The following is a 20478-nucleotide window of genomic DNA, read 5'->3' on the forward strand; positions in this document are numbered from 1 at the left end:
GACAGGAGGGGACAGCCCTCACCTCGCTGGTGCAGCCCATCAGGAGGGAAATCTTGGCTCTGGTGAAATAAAACCAGGTTTAAGTCAGAAACACCCCCAGAGGGGCCTGGGCAGGACAGGAGGCTCCTGGGGCACACCCGGTTAGAGCAGCTCCACCACAGGGCAGGGTGGGGCCGATCCTCTGCCTTTGATGCTTTAAAACCGGCAGGGAGGGAGGAGTCTGTTCCCTCCGAGGAGGGAGCACCTGCTCCGTGCCCAGGAAATAACAAATTACATCACAGTCTCGGCTCTCCATGCTCCAGAAGGAATCCTGGCATCAAAGTTCACCTGACGGCATCAGAGGCATCACCCCAGAGCCCCGAGGTGAGGACAGGGATCACCAGATCCATCAGGTAGAGCAGTTCCACTGCCTTCACACTACAAGCCTACAGTTGGTTGAGCTGTGGGTTTTGGTTTTTTCCTTAACACCATTTATTTTGCAACTTATTCCAAGGTATGAATTTACTGCTTTCTCCACAGCAAAGCAGCCTTCAGTGCTGCACAGACAGCAGACACAAAATGAACAGTTATTCTTGGATAATTTATTCAGAATTTTAATATAAACAGTTAATTGTTCAATATTCCGACACACAGCAAGGATTTTTTTTTACTATTCAAAGATTTTCTGTACATGTCACTGCTTGGCTCTTAGATATGAAAACACTGAAAAAATAAATCAAGGGGGAAGGTTTTTCTCTTTTTTCTTCCTTTTTTAAAAAAATCATGGCACATTTGATCCTTTATTTCAAACAAGAGGTATCTGCAGTACTATTTGTTTTCTGGAACCTTAGATACGCAGAGAGAAAGGTGGGAGCAGCAAGAATGAACTGGGGAAAAAAATAAAAACCTCAAGACTTCACAGAACATCACCTAACATGTAACTGAAACCATCTGTGGTTTATTTAAGTGAAGCAGAGAGCGTTTGCTTTGGGCTGTGTTGGATGAAGCTGATGTCCAGTTCCCCCATCCTTGAGGGTCCTCAAATACAAACCAGTGTTGATAATCCAAAAATAAAATCATTCCCCTAACTACAGCAAAAGGTAATGCTTTTCCTGCTCAAACAACACTCTACCTCTGCAGATTTACAAGTGGCCTTTCTAAAATTCTCCATCAGTTTTCATGGGACTCAGTTAAGGGAAAAGACCTGGAAGTGGGGATGGTGGAAGCGTTGGAATGCTGCTGGGAGAGTCTGGATTTACAGAGCTTTGGTGTTGAGCCCAGCTCAGAGCTCTCAGGTAAAGAGCCCTCAGCTCAAGATTTACTGGTGCTGCTGGGACTGACCAGGGGCTGGGGCTCAGCTGAGAGTCCATATTTAACCTCCACTGATGGCTCCTCTTCAGCTGCCAGGACTTTTCCAGGTCCTCCCAGCCACCAGACCCTGTTCCCAAGGGATCCTTCTGGGCTGAGAAAGGAAATTATTTAACACCACCAGTTGGGAGTGGGCACAAAACCACTACCAGGAACAGAATTTCTAGCTGATTGCAAATCTCTTGGCAAAAAAGTAACAACACCATAGGAGTTAATACTAACTTTATTATACAATATTTAAAAAGTCATTTCTCTACCTGTCCCCTTACAGCTTGCATTGTGCTGCAGTGAATTTGCCCAAACTGCAAGAATAAGTGCTTCCTTCTGAGAAGGACAAGCAAATTCATTTTAAAAAGAAATACACATTTAATGACAGCAGGTTTGCTAAAAATGGTTAACTTTAGAGTTGCTTTTCAACAGTCAGGTTCCTCCAAAAGTCAGCTGGATGATTGGCTTCACTCTTGTGATGCTCCTAACGAGGCTGAACACGTCAAGGCTTTACACCGACACTCACGGACAGAATCCAAGCAGAGGGAACACAGAGCCAAGCAGAAGGTAATAAAAAGGCCAAATTCCATTAAGTTCATACAAATACCAAACTAATCTTACGTTGAATTTCACGAAGTAACTATTTCTTGATTCCAACCCATTGAGCAGTTCCTTTCCCTGGACCACAGGACACTCCGAGGGGCGGCGGCTCCTTGGGCAGGGCCGGGGTTCCGGAGGATCTCAGGGTTCATCTGCAGTTCTGAGCTCCCTCAGGCTCTGAGCCCATCCCACACGGGAGCACCTGGCACAGCCTTGACAGTAAGGTTTTATGGCACAAAGATATTTCACGTTCTGGCTTGTCAAACGAGGTTCCAGTCTTGGTAGCGGGAAGGGCCCAGGACACCTCAGGGTCCGTCTTTGTGTCACAGTGGTTTTGAGAGGGAACTCGACTGCCTCCCTCCCTCCCTCCTCTAAAGCAGAGGCTCAGCACCTTTCTCCCTCCTGTCATTTCCTATTTGCCTTCAGCACAGTCAGCTCAGTAACACAAGAAGCGACTTTTGAGATATTTTTTTTTCCAAAGAGATACCAACACTATAGCCAACAGACTAAAATTAAGCAAAGTGTCCCATCGCTATAATACAAATTTAGGAGGAAAGAGATAAAACTACCCATAAATTAAGAGTACCCTTTAGCAACCTAAAAGCAGCCTCTTGATACCCACACAGCTGCTTTACCATCATCGCTGCAGCGTGGTCTAGTTCCCATCACCTTTCCCAACCCAGTGCTGGCACAGAGTTTATGTCTGAGCTCTTCTATTTTACAACACAATAGAGTATTTACAAGCAGCCAAGACAGACACGTTCCTAACCCAGCAGCCAAGCTCTGCAGTGCTGTGCTGGCCTGCCAGAGAAGTTCCAGATTGGCAAGAGCCGTTCAGGAAGTGGCAATTGAGTTTAATGTGGAAACCTTTCTGAGAAACCTCTCCAGCCTCGCACTTCAGACGTTTTCTCAGTGAAAGCTCAGCAGAGCTCAGCTTCTTGCTTTGCCTGATTCACCAGAGTGAATTTCTGGTGCCAGACTGTGCCCAGGAGGCTCCAGCTGCTCCTGGACAGGCTGAGGGGTCTGTCCTGCTGCCTCATGCTGTGAGTGGGGCATTCTCTGCCCACAAAGGGCAGGAGCCAACCCTCCAACAAATATTAATGCAAGGAAAGAAAGAGCTTCCCACTGCTGGCTGCCCTCCTCCAGCCATCCCACCTGCCCTCCTGCACCAGTGTTTGGTTCCTCCTAAGCAGCAGCAGGAGCAGCAAGTGTGGAGCTTCCTCTGCAGCTGGGGAATCCTGCCCCACAAGGATGTGGCTGGAGCAGAGAGCAGCAGCTCCCCCAAGGAAGGCTCAGCACAGCCCCCCTGCCCAGGCTGGGGGCCCTGGCAGCGCCCCAGAGGTTTCAATAGCACTTGAGTCTCCACTTGCAGGAGTTCTCTGAGCAGGAATCAGCGAGATCCAAGTGAGGCATTTGGGCATCCCTGGGACGAGGATCTTCCAGCAGCAGAGACCGAAGTGTCGGCTGTGAGCCAAGGAAGGATTTTCTAGCAGTGAGAGCTGGGCTTTGCGGGTGATGTTCATTTATTCTTCTTAATTCTACAGCTGAATGTGATCTGTAGCAGCCACGAGCAGCAACCACTAGTGTTATTTGTTTTACAGAGGAGAAACAGGATACCCTCCCCACCGGTACCACACGCCTTCCCTCCCCTGGGCACAAGGTAGGAAGGATGAGTGACCTTCACACAGTGCTGGGTACAAACAACTGCTCCGTTTGGTGCAGGGTGAAGGTGACACTGAGCCACGGGAGGGGGCTGCCTGTCCATGGAGCAGCACACACCCCTGGCTCAGCCATCCGAGTGTTCAAACCATGTGTACTCACAGGGCCAACCAGTATCAACCACGGGGAAAAGCCACACCAATACAAGGTTCCAATGTTCCTTCAGGTAAAAGTTCTTCTATTCCCACAGTTATGATCACTGCCCTTGGAAATGGTATCAAAGCAAGGGTGTGCTGGGAAAGGTTTGTTTCAGGTCACTGGCAGGACCTTGGGTCACCTGTGCACAGCAAGAAGAGCAGTGACCAGGCCACCCCAATGCAACCCCAACAGCAAGGGCTGGTCCCAGTCCCTGCTCCATGCTGGCACATGCTGATCCAGGAGGAAGCAGCCTGCTCCTTTTAGGTCATGAGTTTACTAAAGTCCAAACATTTAAATGGATCTTTTGTTCTTTTTTTTTTTTTCTTTTTTTTTTTCTTTTTTTTTATCACAACAGAACTAAGGGATGAGATCAGATCCAAATTTGTAAATGGGTTCATTGGCCACTACTGTTCAGATTAGGGATCAACAGTGATGGGCCATTCTCCTTCCCATTCCCTTCATGAATGGTCCCTGGTATTGGAATCAGCTGATACTGATTTTCCCTGATCCACAATAGGTCCAGACCAGAATATTTAAACAGGTTTAGAGGTGTGTAGTATTAAAAAATATCCTTAAGAAACACTGAGGTAGACTGCACCAGAACAGGACAAAAATAATCCCACCACATCCACCTGCCAAGATTTTGCGGATACAAATTTACATGTTCTGTGTGTTTAAGAAAACTAATTGCTTGTTGCTTTTTTTTTTTACAGTGTTTTATATATTAAAATAAATAAAAAATTCTAATAAGAAAAACTTCTCTTCCTTAGAAAAGTGTGAGAATATGTCTTCTTTCCTGCAGTGTAGTATAGAGCTGCTAAACAGTTACAACTTTGTAAAGCAGAAGAAATGTAAACGAGGCCTTTTGAAATCCAAAGGTTCTCACCCATGTCTGGACTGTGTTTTCCACCCAAATTTGTGGAGCAACCTGTACCCTCCACCTGGGCCAAACCCATCAGCCTCCAGCAGCAAAGGGCCCAACAGCTCCCGGTGCTGCCCAGTCTCTTGTGCCCCCTTTTACGACCCTGAAGTGCTGTTTTGGCCAGAAGCAGCTGGGGGCAGAGGTTCCAGCACCAGCTGCATCCCCACGGACTGCAGCCCCTCTGCCTCGCTCACAGCAGCAGCACTGCCCGGGCTGGAGGCACTGCCCAGCCCAGCGTTCTGCCCTCCCGAGCCACAGCACCTCCTTTGTCCTGGCACAGAGCACAAAACACATCCAGGACTTCTCCCCGAGGAGAAGTGAAGGACTGAGCATCTCTCAGCACCTCCTGCATGCCACGGGCCTGTGACATCCAGCATCCTCCTCCCCTGCTCCTGTCAGCTCCATGCTACCAGCCCTGGTTGAGTTTCACCATTATTCTTCAACACCAGCACGACAAAGCACAGTCCCGATGGCGAGCGCTGACATCCCAGGAGTTGTGCAGTGGGAATCTTGGGGAACACAAGGCTGGAGAGGCCTGGCAGCAGCAGAGAGGCCCCAAACCACAGTCACCTCCAGGATGCAGAGCCCAGAGCTTTGTGCTTCTCCCCTCCAGTGTCCCTTCCTCAGCTCCAGCTCGTGCTCGTCCTCTCTCGCCGGCTGCAGCTGCGGCACGAAGGCAAAGCGAGGGACACGGGGGCAGAGGAGGAGCAGGACTTGAGGCCAGGATGTTCTGTGTCCTTCAGCTCCCAACACCCAAGATGGGGCTTCGACTGGAGCCAGCTGACTGTGTTGTATAAATCATGAAACTATTACAAAGCCTTGTCAAGTATGAACTGAACATGTGCTTCATCGCTCCTGCAAGGCTAAAATTAGTTCATTCTGAAATCTTTGGACCACTTTAAGACCAAACAATCCCCCAAAAACTCTCCCCGCCCCAAAAGGATCATAAACAGTCAATAATTTATATGAAGTTAAAATTTAAACTAAAGACATCTTTAAATATGTTACAACAAACAATATATATACTCAATGCTGTAAGGACAGAAAACTCCGTGTCTCAGGTCAGGGGACTCCTACTTCGTTTGGTCTTGAAAGTACCCACAAATCTCAGAGTTCTGCTCATTTAGCTCCCAGCACGTTTTCCTCATTTGTTAATGAGAGAAAACCTGCTCTCAAGAGTCCTCAGTATAAAAATAATCTGTTTAGGATTCAGTCCCTCCAGGGAAATGGGGAAAAAAGATAAGTACACACTTCCAAGAAGAGGAAAGCTCCTGTGAGAACAGAGAATCATAGAGTATGCTGAGTTGGAAAGGACCCACCAGGATCATCAAATCCAACTCCTGGCCCTGTGCAGGACACCCCGAGAATCCCACCATGTGCCTGAAAGCGCTGTAAGTTGTGTACAAAACCAGAAATGTCTCTTTTGCTATCGGGTACACCCCACATGTTGATACTGCACACACGCACACACACACGCCCACGCACGCACCCCGGGGCTTTCACCCCTTGAAAAAAAACAAAGTATGAAAGCAGCAGCTATTGGTCAATCTGAGGATCTGACTGATGTGCTGAATCCTTCAGCTGTAGTGGAGAGGCTGCCTGAAAAGCCTGGAATTCTACTGGAAATCTCTTGTTCCGCGCTGCTGGGCTGGAGCTCAGGCACCAGAGAACTTCACGTCTTCTGCTGGCAAACGCGGACGCTTCTCCTTCAGTTGAACTCACACGGTCGCTTCCTGTTGTGAAACCATGGTTACAGAAGGGACAGCAGCCATGGAAACCTCTTCCATTTATGTTCACAGATAAGTCCACTGACAACCAGTCAACTTGGCAAAAAAAAAAAAAAAAATTAATCATAAGATGATTAAAAATCTGAAGAGTTTGTAGATGTGTGTCATACACTGTGGCAGCAATAACAAGAGTCCTGAGATTTGTGGAGGGGGGGAAAAAAGCAGACACAACCCTTGGGCCAAACAGGAAGTGTTAGGAAGGACTTGACCTGGGCATGGAGAGAATCCGCCCGTTTTTCTTGCCACCGTTCATGTGAGTGTAAGGGATGTGCTCCTCGTAGTTGCCCTTGAGGGCCATGGAGGGTCCATTGTCCCTCCCCAGCGCTTTGTCCCTCTGGGAGTACGAGGAGGGGTCGAGGGGAATGCTCTCCATGTTCTCGAAGTCCATCTCGTACTCCTCGGTCTCCAGAGGTTTGTTCTCCTCGCTGTAGAAGAAGGAGACCTCGTGGAAGCTGGGGTGCAAGTCCTCCTTCAGCATCTCGATGATCTCGATGAAGGTGGGGCGCATCTTGGGGTTGTACTGCCAGCACATCTGCATCAGGCTGTGCCTGCAGCAGCACAGAGCACAGTCAGGGCAGCACAAACAATCCCACGTGCACAGCAAGCCTGGCACCCATGGCAGACCCCCCTCCACCCACACCACACCTCTGACACCCCAGGTTGTTTGTTCTCTTTCCAGCCTCCACATCTGCCTGTGCATCCTGACACTCCTTTTTCTCTATTTCTGTCTAGATTAAAAATTCCTTCCGATTCCTTCAATTGTTTTGAACTTGGCTGCTGAAGGAAACAGGGCTGTGGTTCGCAGCCTCTGTGTGTGTGTGTGCACATGCACTTACAGCCAGGTCATCCTTTTTTAATTCCCTTTTAATTTTAACTCAGCCTGAAAGATAACAAAGCTCCTAAAACTTCAAGGAAAATGGGAGGCTGGGCAGAGGACAGAGGTCCTGTAAACATCCCACCCAAAAGAAAGGCCTGCAGCAAGAGGTCACGTTATCAGACACCATGGAGAAACAACTCACAAATACAAATAGAGTCTCAAACTGGAGCTTGTAACTGGCCATCAGACAAATGTCCTGCACAGCAGGCTTTTTTCATAGGGATACTCACAAAACATGTTTATTTTATGACTCTGGGAGTGCTGTTTTGGCCAGGAGCAGCTGGGGGAAGAGGCTACCAGAACCAGAGAGTTACCATCTGTGCTCCCTTTCCCAGCCAGAGCTGCTTTCCCTCACAATTGCTCCAGTGTGACTCCTCACAGAGAATCCCAGGATTACTGGGGTTGGAAAAGACCTCCCAAGATCATCAAGTCCAACCTTTCATCCACTCCTACCTTGGCCCCAGCCCAGAGCACTGAGTGCCACATCCAGGCCCTCCTTGGACACCTCCAGGGATGGGGACTCCAAACCTCCCTGGGCAGCCCCTTCCCTGGATCACTAAGGACACTTTGGTGGAATTTCTGTGGAGATGCCTCACTAAAGTCTGGTTTTGTCCTCCCTGATCAAGGAGGGTTAAGAGGTGGCCCAGGTCAGGCCATCTTAGTGGGCCACACTCCAGGCAAAGAGTGCAGCTGGGCTGGCTGTCCCTGCTTGGCACTTACAGCCTCTCTGGGCAGTTGTCTGGCTGATCCAGGTATCCTCCATCCATGACAAACTTCAGCACCTGCTCGTTGGAGAGTCCCTGGTACGGCTGCTCTGCCAAGCTGCTTATTTCCCAAAGGACAACACCAAATGACCTAAGGGAGAGAGAAATCTCCTGGTGAGAACAAAACATCCTGGAGTTATTTTGGAAAACGAACTTCTAAACAACACGGCTATATTTTCATGGAAGTGTTTCAAAACAACGGCTTTGTTTTGTCTGTGCTCTGAGCGAGTCAGTTTAAACTAAAACAAGGAGCTCCTGAGCTGGAATGCATCTGGGACTGCAGAGACAACTTACCACACGTCGGAGTAGGTGGTGAACACCCCATCCTTGAGCGACTCGGGGGCCATCCAGCGCACGGGCAGCAGCCCCTTGCCCCCCTTGCGGTAATAATCCGTCTCGTAGATGTCCCTGGTCATCCCAAAGTCTGAGGGGAGCAATGGGGATGTGTTAAACTCCTCTCCCTCCATCCTGCTTCTCCTGTGCAGCATCTCCAGATGGATGTTGCGTTACCCCCACTGCCAAAGCCCAGCCTGCAGTCATCTGTCAGCTCGTGATTAATGATCAAAACATTTCCCTTTTCCTGCATTTTTTTTCTACGGAGTCACAACAGAGACTCCAGAGTTAAATTTTTTGGTGACAGCTTCTATTCTAAACATTATTTTATTCATCCTCTGTAAGTAAAACAGAGCTCCCTTTGTCTGAAATCACACTGCCCTGGCTTTAACTCCAGAGAGCTCTGAAAAATCACCACATAAAAAAATTGCTGCATAAAATCACCGTAACCTTAACACCACATTCTTCAACCCTGCAGGGGGAGGAGACCCTGTTCTATACCAGCACCTTTTCTGATTATTCAGCCATCCAGAAGTCTACATCTTAATTCTCCCAGGATTAGGAATCATCTTCTACTGAGGGGTTCCAGGTTATTCTGAAATGTTGTATTTACTTATTACTAAAAGAGTTTGGGTTTAAAACTGGGTTAAATTACTTTTAAGAGCCACCTGACCCAATGACAGGATTATCAGCAGTGGGTTTGTTGTACCCAACTCCTTCTTTGTCTTAATTCTCACAGAAGCAAAGACTAGTGAGACAAGCCCAGGTAGTTTAAGCTGGAAAGGTAATGAACTTTTAGGACAGAGGTCCTAAAAGTACAGGGAATAGAGAAGGGGAGAATAGAGAAGGTGAGAAAAGCTGCTCTGGCTCTACAGGAGATTTGTTGTTACTGAAGTCCACACAATTCTGTCACAGGGAAGAAACAGAGGGAAAAGTGCTGCAATTTCCCAAAGGCAGACAGCGAGAATCACCCATGTTCGACACTTTGGTTTTACCAATTTGCTTTTACATCAAACACAATGCACAGAACCATCTCCTGATCACAGAATGGCCTGGCTTGGGAGGGACCAGCAGCACCTACCCCCGATTTTCACAGTGAAGTCCTCTGCCACCATGCAGTTGCGAGCTGCCAGGTCCCTGTGCACGAATTTCTTAGCGTTCAGGTAGGCCATGCCATCGGCGATCTCCGCCGCCATCTGGATCATCTCCCTCAGCGTCGGGGGCGGCCGCCCGGGGTTGTTCTGCCAGGAAAAATCACAGTCACGGAAAGGTGGGGGTTAGGTGTGACCTTAAACAGCATCCAGCTCCCTGCCATGAGCAGGGAACGTTGCTCCAACCTTCCAACCTGACCTTGGACACTTCCAGCTTCTCTGCACAACCTGTGCCAGGCCCTGCCTGCCCTCACAGACAAGAATGTCTTCCCAAAATCACATCAAATTTACCCTTTTTCAGCTTAACATCATTACATTAAAAAGTATTAAACTCCAAATCTGTCAGAACTCAGTACATCCCTCTGGGTGTCCAGAGTTGCTGGGGACCCCACCAGGGGGCTCAGAGACCCTGGCACACAGCCCAGAACACCTGGGGATTTGATTATGACCTGTGGAGCAAATTACCAGCTTTGTATAAGGACCTGAAAGTCACAGAAGTTTAAACAATATAATAATAAAATTATTACTAGGTGAAAAGGTGGATTTTAGGATTTTTGGAATGGGGGTTTTGGGGACAAGATGGAGGGACTTGGGCGTGTCCAGTCCTTCTTATTCTTCTTCTCTACCTCCATTTTCTGCAGTGATGTTGGCACTTTGGGATTGGTTTAGAGTAGAAGTGCACTGTCTAACACAGGTGATAGGTATTGGGAATTAAGTGTAAATATGTTATAGGTAGTTTGCAGTATAAAAAGACAACACAGAGAGTGCCTGTGGCTGCCCTACTGAGCAGATCGCAGCTGGGCAGAAAGAAAATTTTATAGATAAGAATTAATAAACAACTTCAAGACTGAAAACTGAAGAGCTCTGACTCATTCGCATATCTCAGGGCTGCAATTCACAACTAAGCCCACGAGACAAATCAAGTCCGTGTTCCACAGCAGACTCCCTCTCTCCTGTCTTTACCTCAGCTTCGGGTCTCAAAGAGCGCAGGTAACTTTTGAGATCCCCATGTGCCATCAGCTCCATCACCACCAGAGTAGGCTGTCCCTTGGAGACCACTCCCAGGAGGCGAACCTGGAAAAGGAGTGAGAAATTCCCTTGAGGCTGTGTCCAAACAGAGGTGAAACCAGGCCTTGTCAGGCTGACAGGTTTAAAAAGAGCAGCAGTGAAACGACTTGGGCAGAACGGCGAATCCAGCAGGGAGAGATCCCAGCTGTGATGGATCAGCTGAAGCCAGCTGAGGGCTGGGCTCTGCAGGCACTGCAGAGCTGCGTGCTGAGGCGCCCAGCACTTACCACATGATGGCAGCTGAAGCCTTTCATCACAGAGGCCTCGTTGAGGAACTCGATGCGCTCGCGCAGGCTGGCCGACTCGTTCACCGTCTTGACGGCCACGCGCGTCTCGGGCTCTCCCTTGACGATGTCCTTGGCGATGCCCTCGTACACCATCCCAAAGGAGCCCTGGCCCAGCTCCCGCAGCAGCGTGATCTTGTCCCGAGGCACCTCCCACTCGTCAGGGACATAAACTGTGGGCACAGGGGGACATCCTGAGCTGAGCACTGTGGGGCTGCTTGCAGCGGGCTCAGGATGCGATGGGAATGTTGACTTTATGTTTTAGAAGGCTTTATTATTTTATGATATATGTTATATTAAAAGAAAATGGTATATTAGAACTAGACTAAAAGAATAGAAGAAAGGATTTTATCAGAAGGTGGGGAAGGGGGAAGGGGAAGGGGAGGGGAAGGGGAAGGGGAAGGGGAAGGGGAAGGGGAAGGGGAAGGGGAAGGGGAAGGGAAGGAAAGGAAAGGAAAGGAAAGGAAGAAGGAAAGGAAAGGAAGGAAGGAAAGGAAAGGAAAAAGGAAAGGAAAGGAAAGGAAAGGAAAGGAAAGGAAAGGAAAGGAAAGGAAAGGAAAGGAAAGGAAAGGAAAGGAAAGGAAAGGAAAGGAAAGGAAAGGAAAGGAAAGGAAAGGAAAGGAAAGGAAAGGAAAGGAAAGGAAAGGAAAGGAAAGGAAAGGAAAGGAAGAGAAAGGAAAGGAAAGGAAAGGAAAGGAAAGGAAAGGAAAGGAAAGGAAAGGAAAGGAAAGGAAAGGAAAGGAAAGGAAAGGAAAGGAAAGGAAAGGAAAAAGGAAAGGAAAGGGAAAATTTTGTGACTGCTCACAGCTTCAACACAGGTGGCTGTCATTGGTTATCAAGTAAAAATAACTTACATGGATTAATTAAAATGCACTTGGTGCATTCTACAGCAGCAGATAATTATTGTTTACATTTTGCTTCTGAGGCTTCTCAGGAGAAAATATTTTAGCAAAAGGATTTTTCATAAAATATGTCAGTGACAGAGCATCTTCTGAAAGACACTCTCACAGCAGCTCTGGGTAGTGCTGCCAGATTGAGGGGGGGTGAATTCTACAAAAGGACCAGAAAACCCCACAAAAACAACTCCCAGCCCATCCTGCTGTACTGACTGCACGATTACACAACAAAGAAGCCCTGGTTGCTCTCACCATCACTGGCACTGATGTACTCAGGGTTGGAGGATGCATACAGGGGTCCTGTTGGTCCTTCAGTTTGTCTGGAAGAGACACAAAATCCTCAGCACTCTGCAGCCTCTGAGGTGAGGGCAGTTTGATCAATCCCCAAAGCATGCAGCAAATAAACTGTCCCCATATGGCACAAACTATTTCCTGCACTTAAATTAATGCTGCAATCACTATGGAAATTAGAAACCAAACAAAAACTGACTCCCAACAAAGCAGCAAAACTTTTGCATGTAAATTTTGGTGTTTATGGTGAAAACAAGAGGAAAGTGCACTCACCTCTTTTTCACAAGCACATAAGCAGCTCCAATAATTCCAGCAATTATTATGGCAAAAATAATAGGAACAATGATAACAGCAATATTTGGCTGAGCATTCACTAGGAGAGAAAGAGAGAGTTGGAGATATTATATATACAAGTCCAAAATACAAACTTTTTCCTCAATAAAATCTCCCCCTTCAATAAATTGGAACAAATACAAAACTAGAAGCAATTTCACATCAAAATGTGGGGCTGGTCAGCATGAGGACTAATAAACAAAAGCCATGTGTTTCCAAGTAATTCAGGTTCTTGACAACAGATGTATTTGGTAAACATTTAGTGACTCCCTGCTTGCTGCACCCCATCCTGCAGCAATAACCGAGTTTCTGTCAGGGATCAGAAGCCACAAATGAACTGAACTCACAGTAATCAGCCACGTAGAAGTAGGTGGGCTCTGTCCAGGAGCCGTTGCCCGCCAGGGAGGTGGCTCTGATCCTCACGCTGTAGTTGCCGGGCTGCAGCCCCCGCAGCCGGCAGCCGCCCTCGCTGGCAAAGTGCTTGCGGGACACGCAGAAATGGGCTTCCTGTGGGGACAGGGCAGTGCCAGGCTCAGCCCGCAGCTCCCGGGGCTCCCTGACAGCTCCCGGGGCTCCCTGAGAGCTCCTGGGGCTCCCTGACAGCACCCGGGGCTCCCTGAGAGCTCCCGGGGCTCCCTGACAGCTCCTGGGGCTCCCTGAGAGCACCCGGGGCTCCCTGAGAGCTCCTGGGCCTCCTGCAGCATCCCAGGCTCCCTGAGAGCTCCCTGAAACTCCTGCAGCATCCAGAGCTTCCTGAGAGCTCCCGGGGCTCCCTGAGAGCTGCCAGGGGCTCCTGCAGTTCCTGGGGCTCCCTGACAGCTCCTGGAGGCTCCTGCAGCACCCAGGGCTCCCTGACAGCTCCCCAAAACTCCTGTAACACCCAGAGCTTTCTGACAGCTCCTAGGGCTCCCTGACAGCTCCTGGGGGCTCCCTCAGAGTTTCATGGAGGCTCCTGCAGCACCCAGAACTTCCTGAGAGCTCCTGGGGGACCCCTGAGAATTTCCTGGAGGTTCCTGCAGCACCTGGGGCTCCCTGACAGCTCCTGGGGGCCCCTGTAACATCCAGAGCTCTCTTACAGCTCCTACGGGCTCCTGCACCACCCAGAGTTCGCTGACAGCTCCCCAAAACTCCTGCACCACCCAGAGCTTCCTGAGAGCTCCTGGGGGATCCCTGACAGCTCCCCAAAACTCCTGCAGCACCTGGGGCTCCCTGACAGCTCCCCGACAGCTCCCCAAGATTCCTGCAGCATCCAGTGCTCCCTTGTAAGGTTCTCGAGGCTCCTGCAGCACCCAGAACCTCCCCCCAAAGGTGCTGTGACCCAGAACCCCTCACCAAAGGTGCTGTGACAGAGCCTCCCCCCAAAGGTGCTGTGACCCCAGAACCCCTCACCAAAGGTGCTGTGACAGAACTCTCACCTCGGTGTCCCCAAGGCGCCCGTAGTTCACCTCGTAGAGCACAATGAGGCCGTTGGGCTCCTTTGGCTCCTGCCACTTCAGGTGCACAGTGTTCTTCTCCACCAGCTCATGGGACACTGGGCCAACAATGTCATCAGCCTTAGCTAGAACCAAGTTCAAGATCAGGTTTAGTTTTATGGCTTTGGGCAAAATTCACACCTCACCCATCCTCCTTTCCCTTCAATGTCACAGACATCTTTCCATGAAAAATCCTTTCCTTGGGATTTCTTCCTCCTGAGAAGCTGAGAGGCCTCAGGAACAAAATGTAAACAATGATTATCTGCTGCTGTGGAATGCAACAGGTGGATCTGTGATTGGCTCATGTGGTTGTTTGTAATTAATGGCCAATCACAGTCAGCTGGTTCGGACAGAGAGCTGAGCCACAAGCCTTTGTTATCATTCCTTCTATTCTATTCTTAGCTAGCCTTCTGATGAAACCTTTTCTTCTATTCTTTTAGTAAAGTTTTAATGTAATATACATCATAAAATAATAAATCAAGCCTTCTCAAACATAAAGTCAAATCCTCATCTCTTCCCTCATCCTAAACCCCCTGTGAACACCGTCACACACCAGGACACACGGACAGCCCTGTTTTACATATTGCAGCTGCCTCCTGTGGGAAAAGCAGCATTTTGGGAGGAACCACCAAGGGCTGAGGGACAGAATCACCTTCAGGCATGGTCCTGGCACTGACATAGGCTGCCACGCTGCAGCGGGACTCCTGGGCATCGTGGTTGCAGGCGTGCAGCTCGATGCGGTACCCGGTGAAGTGGCGCAGCCCCGAGATCACCAGCGACTCCTTGGACAGCACCTTCTCAAAGGGTTTCTGCTCCTCTGCACCCTCAGCTGCTGCTGAGTTGTTGGGGGAGGATGGGATGGTGGGGAACACCACGGTGGCGTTGGCCACGGAGCCCAGGTCTCTGCGTCTTCTCGATGGCCTGTTGGACAACACGGGCACCAGGTCAGTGTCACAGCCAGTGCCAACACATCCAGCTGGGCAGGAGGGGTCCGAATGGGAGAGCTGAGCCACTGAAAACACCAACTCTGAGTGCCACTGAAAACTCCAAACTCAAATCTTTGCTGCTGAACTGAACTTTCCACTGCCACCTCTGACTACCAGGCCATGGCCAAACAGGGATTTGTTCTCACAGGTCTCTGCCACGTTCCCTGCTTCCCTCTGCCTTCCCTGTGCTGTTTCTCCTCCTACAGCAAAAGGCACCAGCCAGAAAGCAGAGTTTGAGATGTCCTGATATTTGCAAAGCAACAAAGAAATTCAGGATATTTTTTTTTTAACCAAGACATGCATCTTTACATGTCGCAGACAACTTTTATGAAAATTCCTTTCTTCAGGATTTTTCCTCTTAAGAAGCTGAGAGGCTTCAAGAACAAAATGTAAACAATGGTTATCTGCTGCTGTGGAATGCAACAGGTGCATCTGTGATTGGTCTCATGCTGTTGTTTGTAATTAATGGCCAATCACAGTCAGCTGGCTCGGACACAGAGCCCGAGCCACAAACCTTTGTTATCATTCTTTGCTTTTCTATTCTTAGCCAGCCTTCTGATGAAACCTTTTCTTGTATTCTTTTAGTATAGTTTTAATGTGATATATATCATAAAATAATAAATCAAGCCTTGTGAAACATGGAGTCAGATCCTCATCTCTTCCCCAATCCAAAAACCCCTGTGAACACCGTCACATTTACAAAATTCTGTATCTGCACAACTGCACACAGGGAGATAAAATAAAAATAAACCAACCCAAGCTTCAAGTGTTTGCTTGAGAATTCAAGTTCCCCTGGGTCTCCCAGCTGGGTCTAACGTTACCAGGTTGCCTCACAGATGCCTCAGGCAGGGCTGCAATGCTTTGGAGCTGCAGCCTGAGCACACCAGGTCACACCACGGCCCCATTCAGTGACCTCAGATGTGCCACATGTCCCAAGTGCCACCAACTTGCATTTATAAAGCAAAAGGCCACTGTCCCAGCTTTCTGGAATATATTTGCCACTCTCACCTCCAAGGCTGAACCTCGATGGATACACAAAGCATTTTAAATTTTCCCCAAGAGATCAAATCTATTAAGTTCTTTTCAAGGCATCCATTTAGAACTCATTATTCTGATTACATATTCACTGTGTGGTTTTGTTAACCAAATGTTGCTGCTCAGGTTATTGCATTTCAGTCTGAAAATGTGATTTTTTCACCTGCAAAACCAGCACCTGCAGTGTGACCATGTCACCTTCCCTGTCTGCACCTGAGTGCCACCAGCCAGCTTTAATACCAGGTTTTGCCAGCAAATAAACAGAATAAATTCAAGAGAATTAAGAAACATGCAAAAATTTCATTTTCTTGGCAAGAAAAAAAAAAAAAAGAAGAAGGGATCAGTACCAAACCAAAAGTGCTCAATTTAACACTGTTCCAAAAGTGCTCAATCTAACACTCTTATGTGCTGCCACATATTTGCCACGGGGAATTCCAGGTCAGGAACTAACCAAGGTGGTGAATCAGTAACTGTATTCAGTTACACAAAAGGAATTAATGCCAGTTGAAATCCAGACCATGTATTTTAAGGGGGTGATGATCTTTTTGTGTGTGTGTGTGCATGTGTGTGCAGCTATTAAAGGGTACAAAGAGTGACCTGATCTGAACCCACACTTGAGGCATCTCCAGGCTCTAAAAATGTAACAAGCTGTTGAAGCAAATCTTTGCTGCTGAACTGAACTTTCCACTGCCACCTCTGACCACCAGGCCATGGCCAGCCCCAGTCCCAACGGGGATTTGCTCTCACAGGTCTCTGCCACCTTCTCTGGAGCTGTTTCTCCTCCTATAGCAAAAGGCAAATGTCTGGAAAACAATGGTGAGGCTGGCTGAAGGTAATCCCCTTTTGATGGAACAACACCCTCTGCTTGCAGACAGGCCCAAGGGTCAGAGCAGACCCTGCCAGCCTGACAGAAGGGGCCCAAAGAGGAGTTTTTAAGGTTTAAAATGTAATACAGTATGGCAATGTAATGATTCTTATAAGCTGTATGTAAATGCTGTAAGATTTGAATCTTGTACTAGACTGGTTAGTGAGAATTAGAATATTCAACACAGAAGAAGATTTATTGCGTTGTAACAGGAACCTTGCTCTCTTAGCTCTTACCCCTCTTACTCTCTTACCCTCTCATCCTCTCTCCCCCTCTCTCCTCTCAGGCCTGCCCTGAGCTGTGCCTGGCAGCTCCCAGCAGGGCCCAGCACCCAGGCCCTTTGCAATAAACCCCAAATTCCATGACCAGAAGAACATTTATTGTATTGTAACAGGAACCTCATCCTCTTTTACTCTCTTTACCCTCTTTACTCTTCCTCACTCTCTCATCTCTTTACCACACTCTTGCCTTCTCTCTCTTTACCTCTCTCTCCTCTCGGGCCTGCTCTGAGCTGTGGCTGCAGCTCCCAGCAGGGCCCTGCACCCAGGCCCTTTGCAATAAACCCCAAATTCCAAGGCCAGAAGAAGATTTATTGTAACGAATCTCACCCTCTGATCCTCCTTTTACTCTCTCATTCTCTCTTTACCACTCTCTTTATCTCTCTCTCCCTCTTTGGGGCCTGCTCTGAGCTGTGGCTGCAGCTCCCAGCAGGGCCCTGCACCCAGGCCCTTTGCAATAAATGCAATTTCCACGACCTGCCTGCAGAGATCTCTCATCTCTGTCTGTCCCCACCATGCTACCCCCATCAATCCTACAGGCAGGTTCAACAAACACATTCCAGTTTTAAGTTTTCTCTTTCTTAATTACTAATTAACTCCTTTTGGAGCTGCTGTTCCCTCAGCCTGTGTGGTGCTGTGTCCCCTCAGGATGGGGCAGAGTTCAGGGACCCAGCTCTGGGTCATGCCACCTCCCTCCTTGGGAAGGATTCTTTATGGTCAAACAGGACCTGGTTTGCATAAAAGCAAAGCTACACCCTCTGTTTATCCAGTGTGAATTCAGCTGATCCTCGTGTTCAAGGGAATTTTGTTTTTCACAAGTAAAACAGTAATTTGACCACTGATGCAACACAGAGTAAAATGCAAGAATTCCTTCCTTCTCAAGTCACAGTAAGTTAAGAAAAGCTTTTGAAGCTGTAAATCCCCAATCTTCCCATATTTATTATCCTGGATTTGCAGCAATTTTCTTGCCAAATTCTCTGTGTTTTCAAACATCTGATTTTTCTCAGAGTTGTTCCAGTGTAATTTGCACTGAGGCCATCTCAGCAGCTCCAGGGTGAAACCCTCAGGTCCAGGTTCCTCCTGTCCTCACAGGTGACCAGGAGGTGTGAGGGGGCTGGAAGTGACACCTCAGCACACACAGCATGGCCTGTGCTGGGGGATTCCAAAAATGCCTTTGGAACCTTGAGCCAAGCTTTTCCAAAGCCCTGAAACTGCCCCAGGTCTGCTGGCCCAGCCAAAGCATTGTAGATTTGTCTGTACAATGAACCGAATTGGGAAACACAGAGGAAAATAATAACTTTTAAAGTGAGTCATTCCTCAGATCTTGCTCCCCAAGAATATTGGGAACGGCACAAATGTGTGTGACAGAGAGAGACAGAGAACTGGGGCTGCTCTTGCTGCAGTGGTGAAGGAATGGAGGGAATACCTGGAATGACACCCTGAACAGCAGCCACTGAGCTCCTCTCTGACTCTCAAGGCTTTTTCTGAATCTTCCCCACAGAATCATGGAGGGCTGAGGCTGGAGGCACTTCAGGAGATTGTCTGAGCCCAGTTCCTGACCCAAAGCAGCTGGAGCAGGTAGCTCAGGGCCATGCTGGACATCCAGGGATGGAGACTCCACACATCCATCCCTGAGCTCCAACCTGAGCAGAACTCCTCCAAAATGAGAGCAAATAACCCAGGAAAGAAGAAACAAAGCACCAAACAAACAAAGATGGCCACTTTGCTCAGCCCCAAAGGGGACCTGGAGTGAGGCACTGCCAGCTCTGCCTGAGCACAGGAACATTCCTGAACTTCTAGTTTGGCTTTTTGTCACCGCCAGAGAAAGCTGAGCCCCAGGAGGTGTGACAGTGGCTCCTGGAGTGGGTAATCAACGTGCCCAGGGGGAAGGAACTGTGATTTCCAGAGGGTGAGATCAGCCCTGCACTGAGGCTGGATCCTGCCCAGGGATCAGATCGCTGGGAGCAGGGCAGGAGGGCACAAATGGCACATGGAAAACAAGAAGATATCAGGGAGAAACTGCTGTGATTCTGCTGCCCTGGCATCTCCTGTTCCCTGCTGGCCTCACCCCTGACATTCCTCCCGTGGCTGGCAAGCTCCTGCTCTCCAGGAGAGGCCACACAGCGCCTCAGGAGAGGTCACTGAACTCTCAGGAGCCACAAAAAAAGCACCTGAAGTAAATTAAACCCCACTCCCTGCTCCCTGCCAGGCTCTGTGAGCAGGTGATGGCACAGCATTCACAGGAAGAAGAATTCTGATTTATGTGCTGACAGCCTGGAGCCTGCCAGGGAGGACAAGCAGGGCACGTGGCAGCAGAGAGGCCTCTCCAGCACTGCCTTGTTTTAGAGGATTAGCTGGCCATGGGATGTGGGGATTTCTTCCTCAGGAGGCTGACAAGGTGGCACATCCTGGTGATTGGTTTCTTCCTAAAATATACACCCCAGAAACTGGCCTGGCTGCACAATAAAATTGGGCATGGGAAAAAAAAAAAAGAAATCAGAGTGTCAGAATTGTCTGCCTGCATCAGGAGGAGTTTGGCTCTTGCATTTGGCTTGGTTCTCCTCTGCTTTGGAGTGTGTCATGTCCTGGCACCCTGTGGCACACTGCAGCTCATCCTGATGGGCACCAACAGCAAAATGAGGGGTTCTGCTCAAGCTTCCATGTGAGGAGTGCAGGCACCAGGGCAGGGAACCCCAGGGAAAATGCTCAGTGCAGTGACCCAGCTTTCGTCAGGCAGCTGCAAATGCAGCTTTGCTGGCTGAGGGCAGCAAGCAGAGAATAAATTCAGAACACAAAAGGCATGAGAGGGAAGAGGGTAAATCACCACAGATTCTACCCTGCTCCCCAGCACTTCCTCCCCAAGGCTGCAGATGAAGTGTGAAGACATTCAACACCACTTAATGTGACACCAAGTGTGCCACTGCAAACAGGACATTCACCACCCAGGCACTCACATTCCTCATGGTATTGGAGGCATTTCCCACACTAAGTGAAGGGAGACCACAAATACCACGCTGGAGGACGAGGCTGTGGCCTGGTACACTGCCCTTCTCCTTTCTTTGCAACTCAATGAGAAACCTGACCACAAAATTTTAAGACAGGAAAAGAAAATCGCTATTTTTGGCATCATCTGATGCCAGATGAGCTGCAGGCTATTTGTTAAGGATTCTCACTTTATTCTTGAGCTGAGGAGAATTTAGGGACAGGAAATGAAAGCAGGAGCTTCCCAATCTGCAGGAAGATGTGTGGTAGGTGCTCTGCTCTCCCTATTCCAACACCCATATCCAGCTGGCTCATGGAGGCCTGGCAATGTTGCTGTGTCCAAGCTGGTATTTTTATTTAAT

At 48.7% G+C, this 20478-nt stretch overlaps 1 protein-coding gene across 1 annotated transcript in view; it reads right to left on the reverse strand.

The window, feature by feature from the left end:
• Positions 1-1552: 1552 nt before the first annotated feature.
• Positions 1553-20478, reverse strand: part of INSR (insulin receptor) — a 63201-nt gene continuing 44275 nt past the window's right edge. The window contains exons 11-21 of the mRNA XM_064733994.1: positions 14623-14891; positions 13914-14056; positions 12846-13005; positions 12439-12538; positions 12127-12194; positions 10922-11151; positions 10590-10700; positions 9557-9716; positions 8437-8566; positions 8099-8233; positions 1553-7049 (exon numbers count right to left, since the gene is read on the reverse strand). Coding sequence (XP_064590064.1) covers positions 6695-7049; positions 8099-8233; positions 8437-8566; positions 9557-9716; positions 10590-10700; positions 10922-11151; positions 12127-12194; positions 12439-12538; positions 12846-13005; positions 13914-14056; positions 14623-14891 — 1861 coding nt within the window. The 3' untranslated portion in view covers positions 1553-6694. The remainder of the gene's footprint in view (positions 7050-8098; positions 8234-8436; positions 8567-9556; positions 9717-10589; positions 10701-10921; positions 11152-12126; positions 12195-12438; positions 12539-12845; positions 13006-13913; positions 14057-14622; positions 14892-20478) is intronic.

Source organism: Zonotrichia leucophrys, chromosome 28, assembly GCF_028769735.1.
Source record: "Zonotrichia leucophrys gambelii isolate GWCS_2022_RI chromosome 28, RI_Zleu_2.0, whole genome shotgun sequence".
Classification (NCBI taxonomy): Eukaryota; Metazoa; Chordata; class Aves; order Passeriformes; family Passerellidae; genus Zonotrichia; species Zonotrichia leucophrys.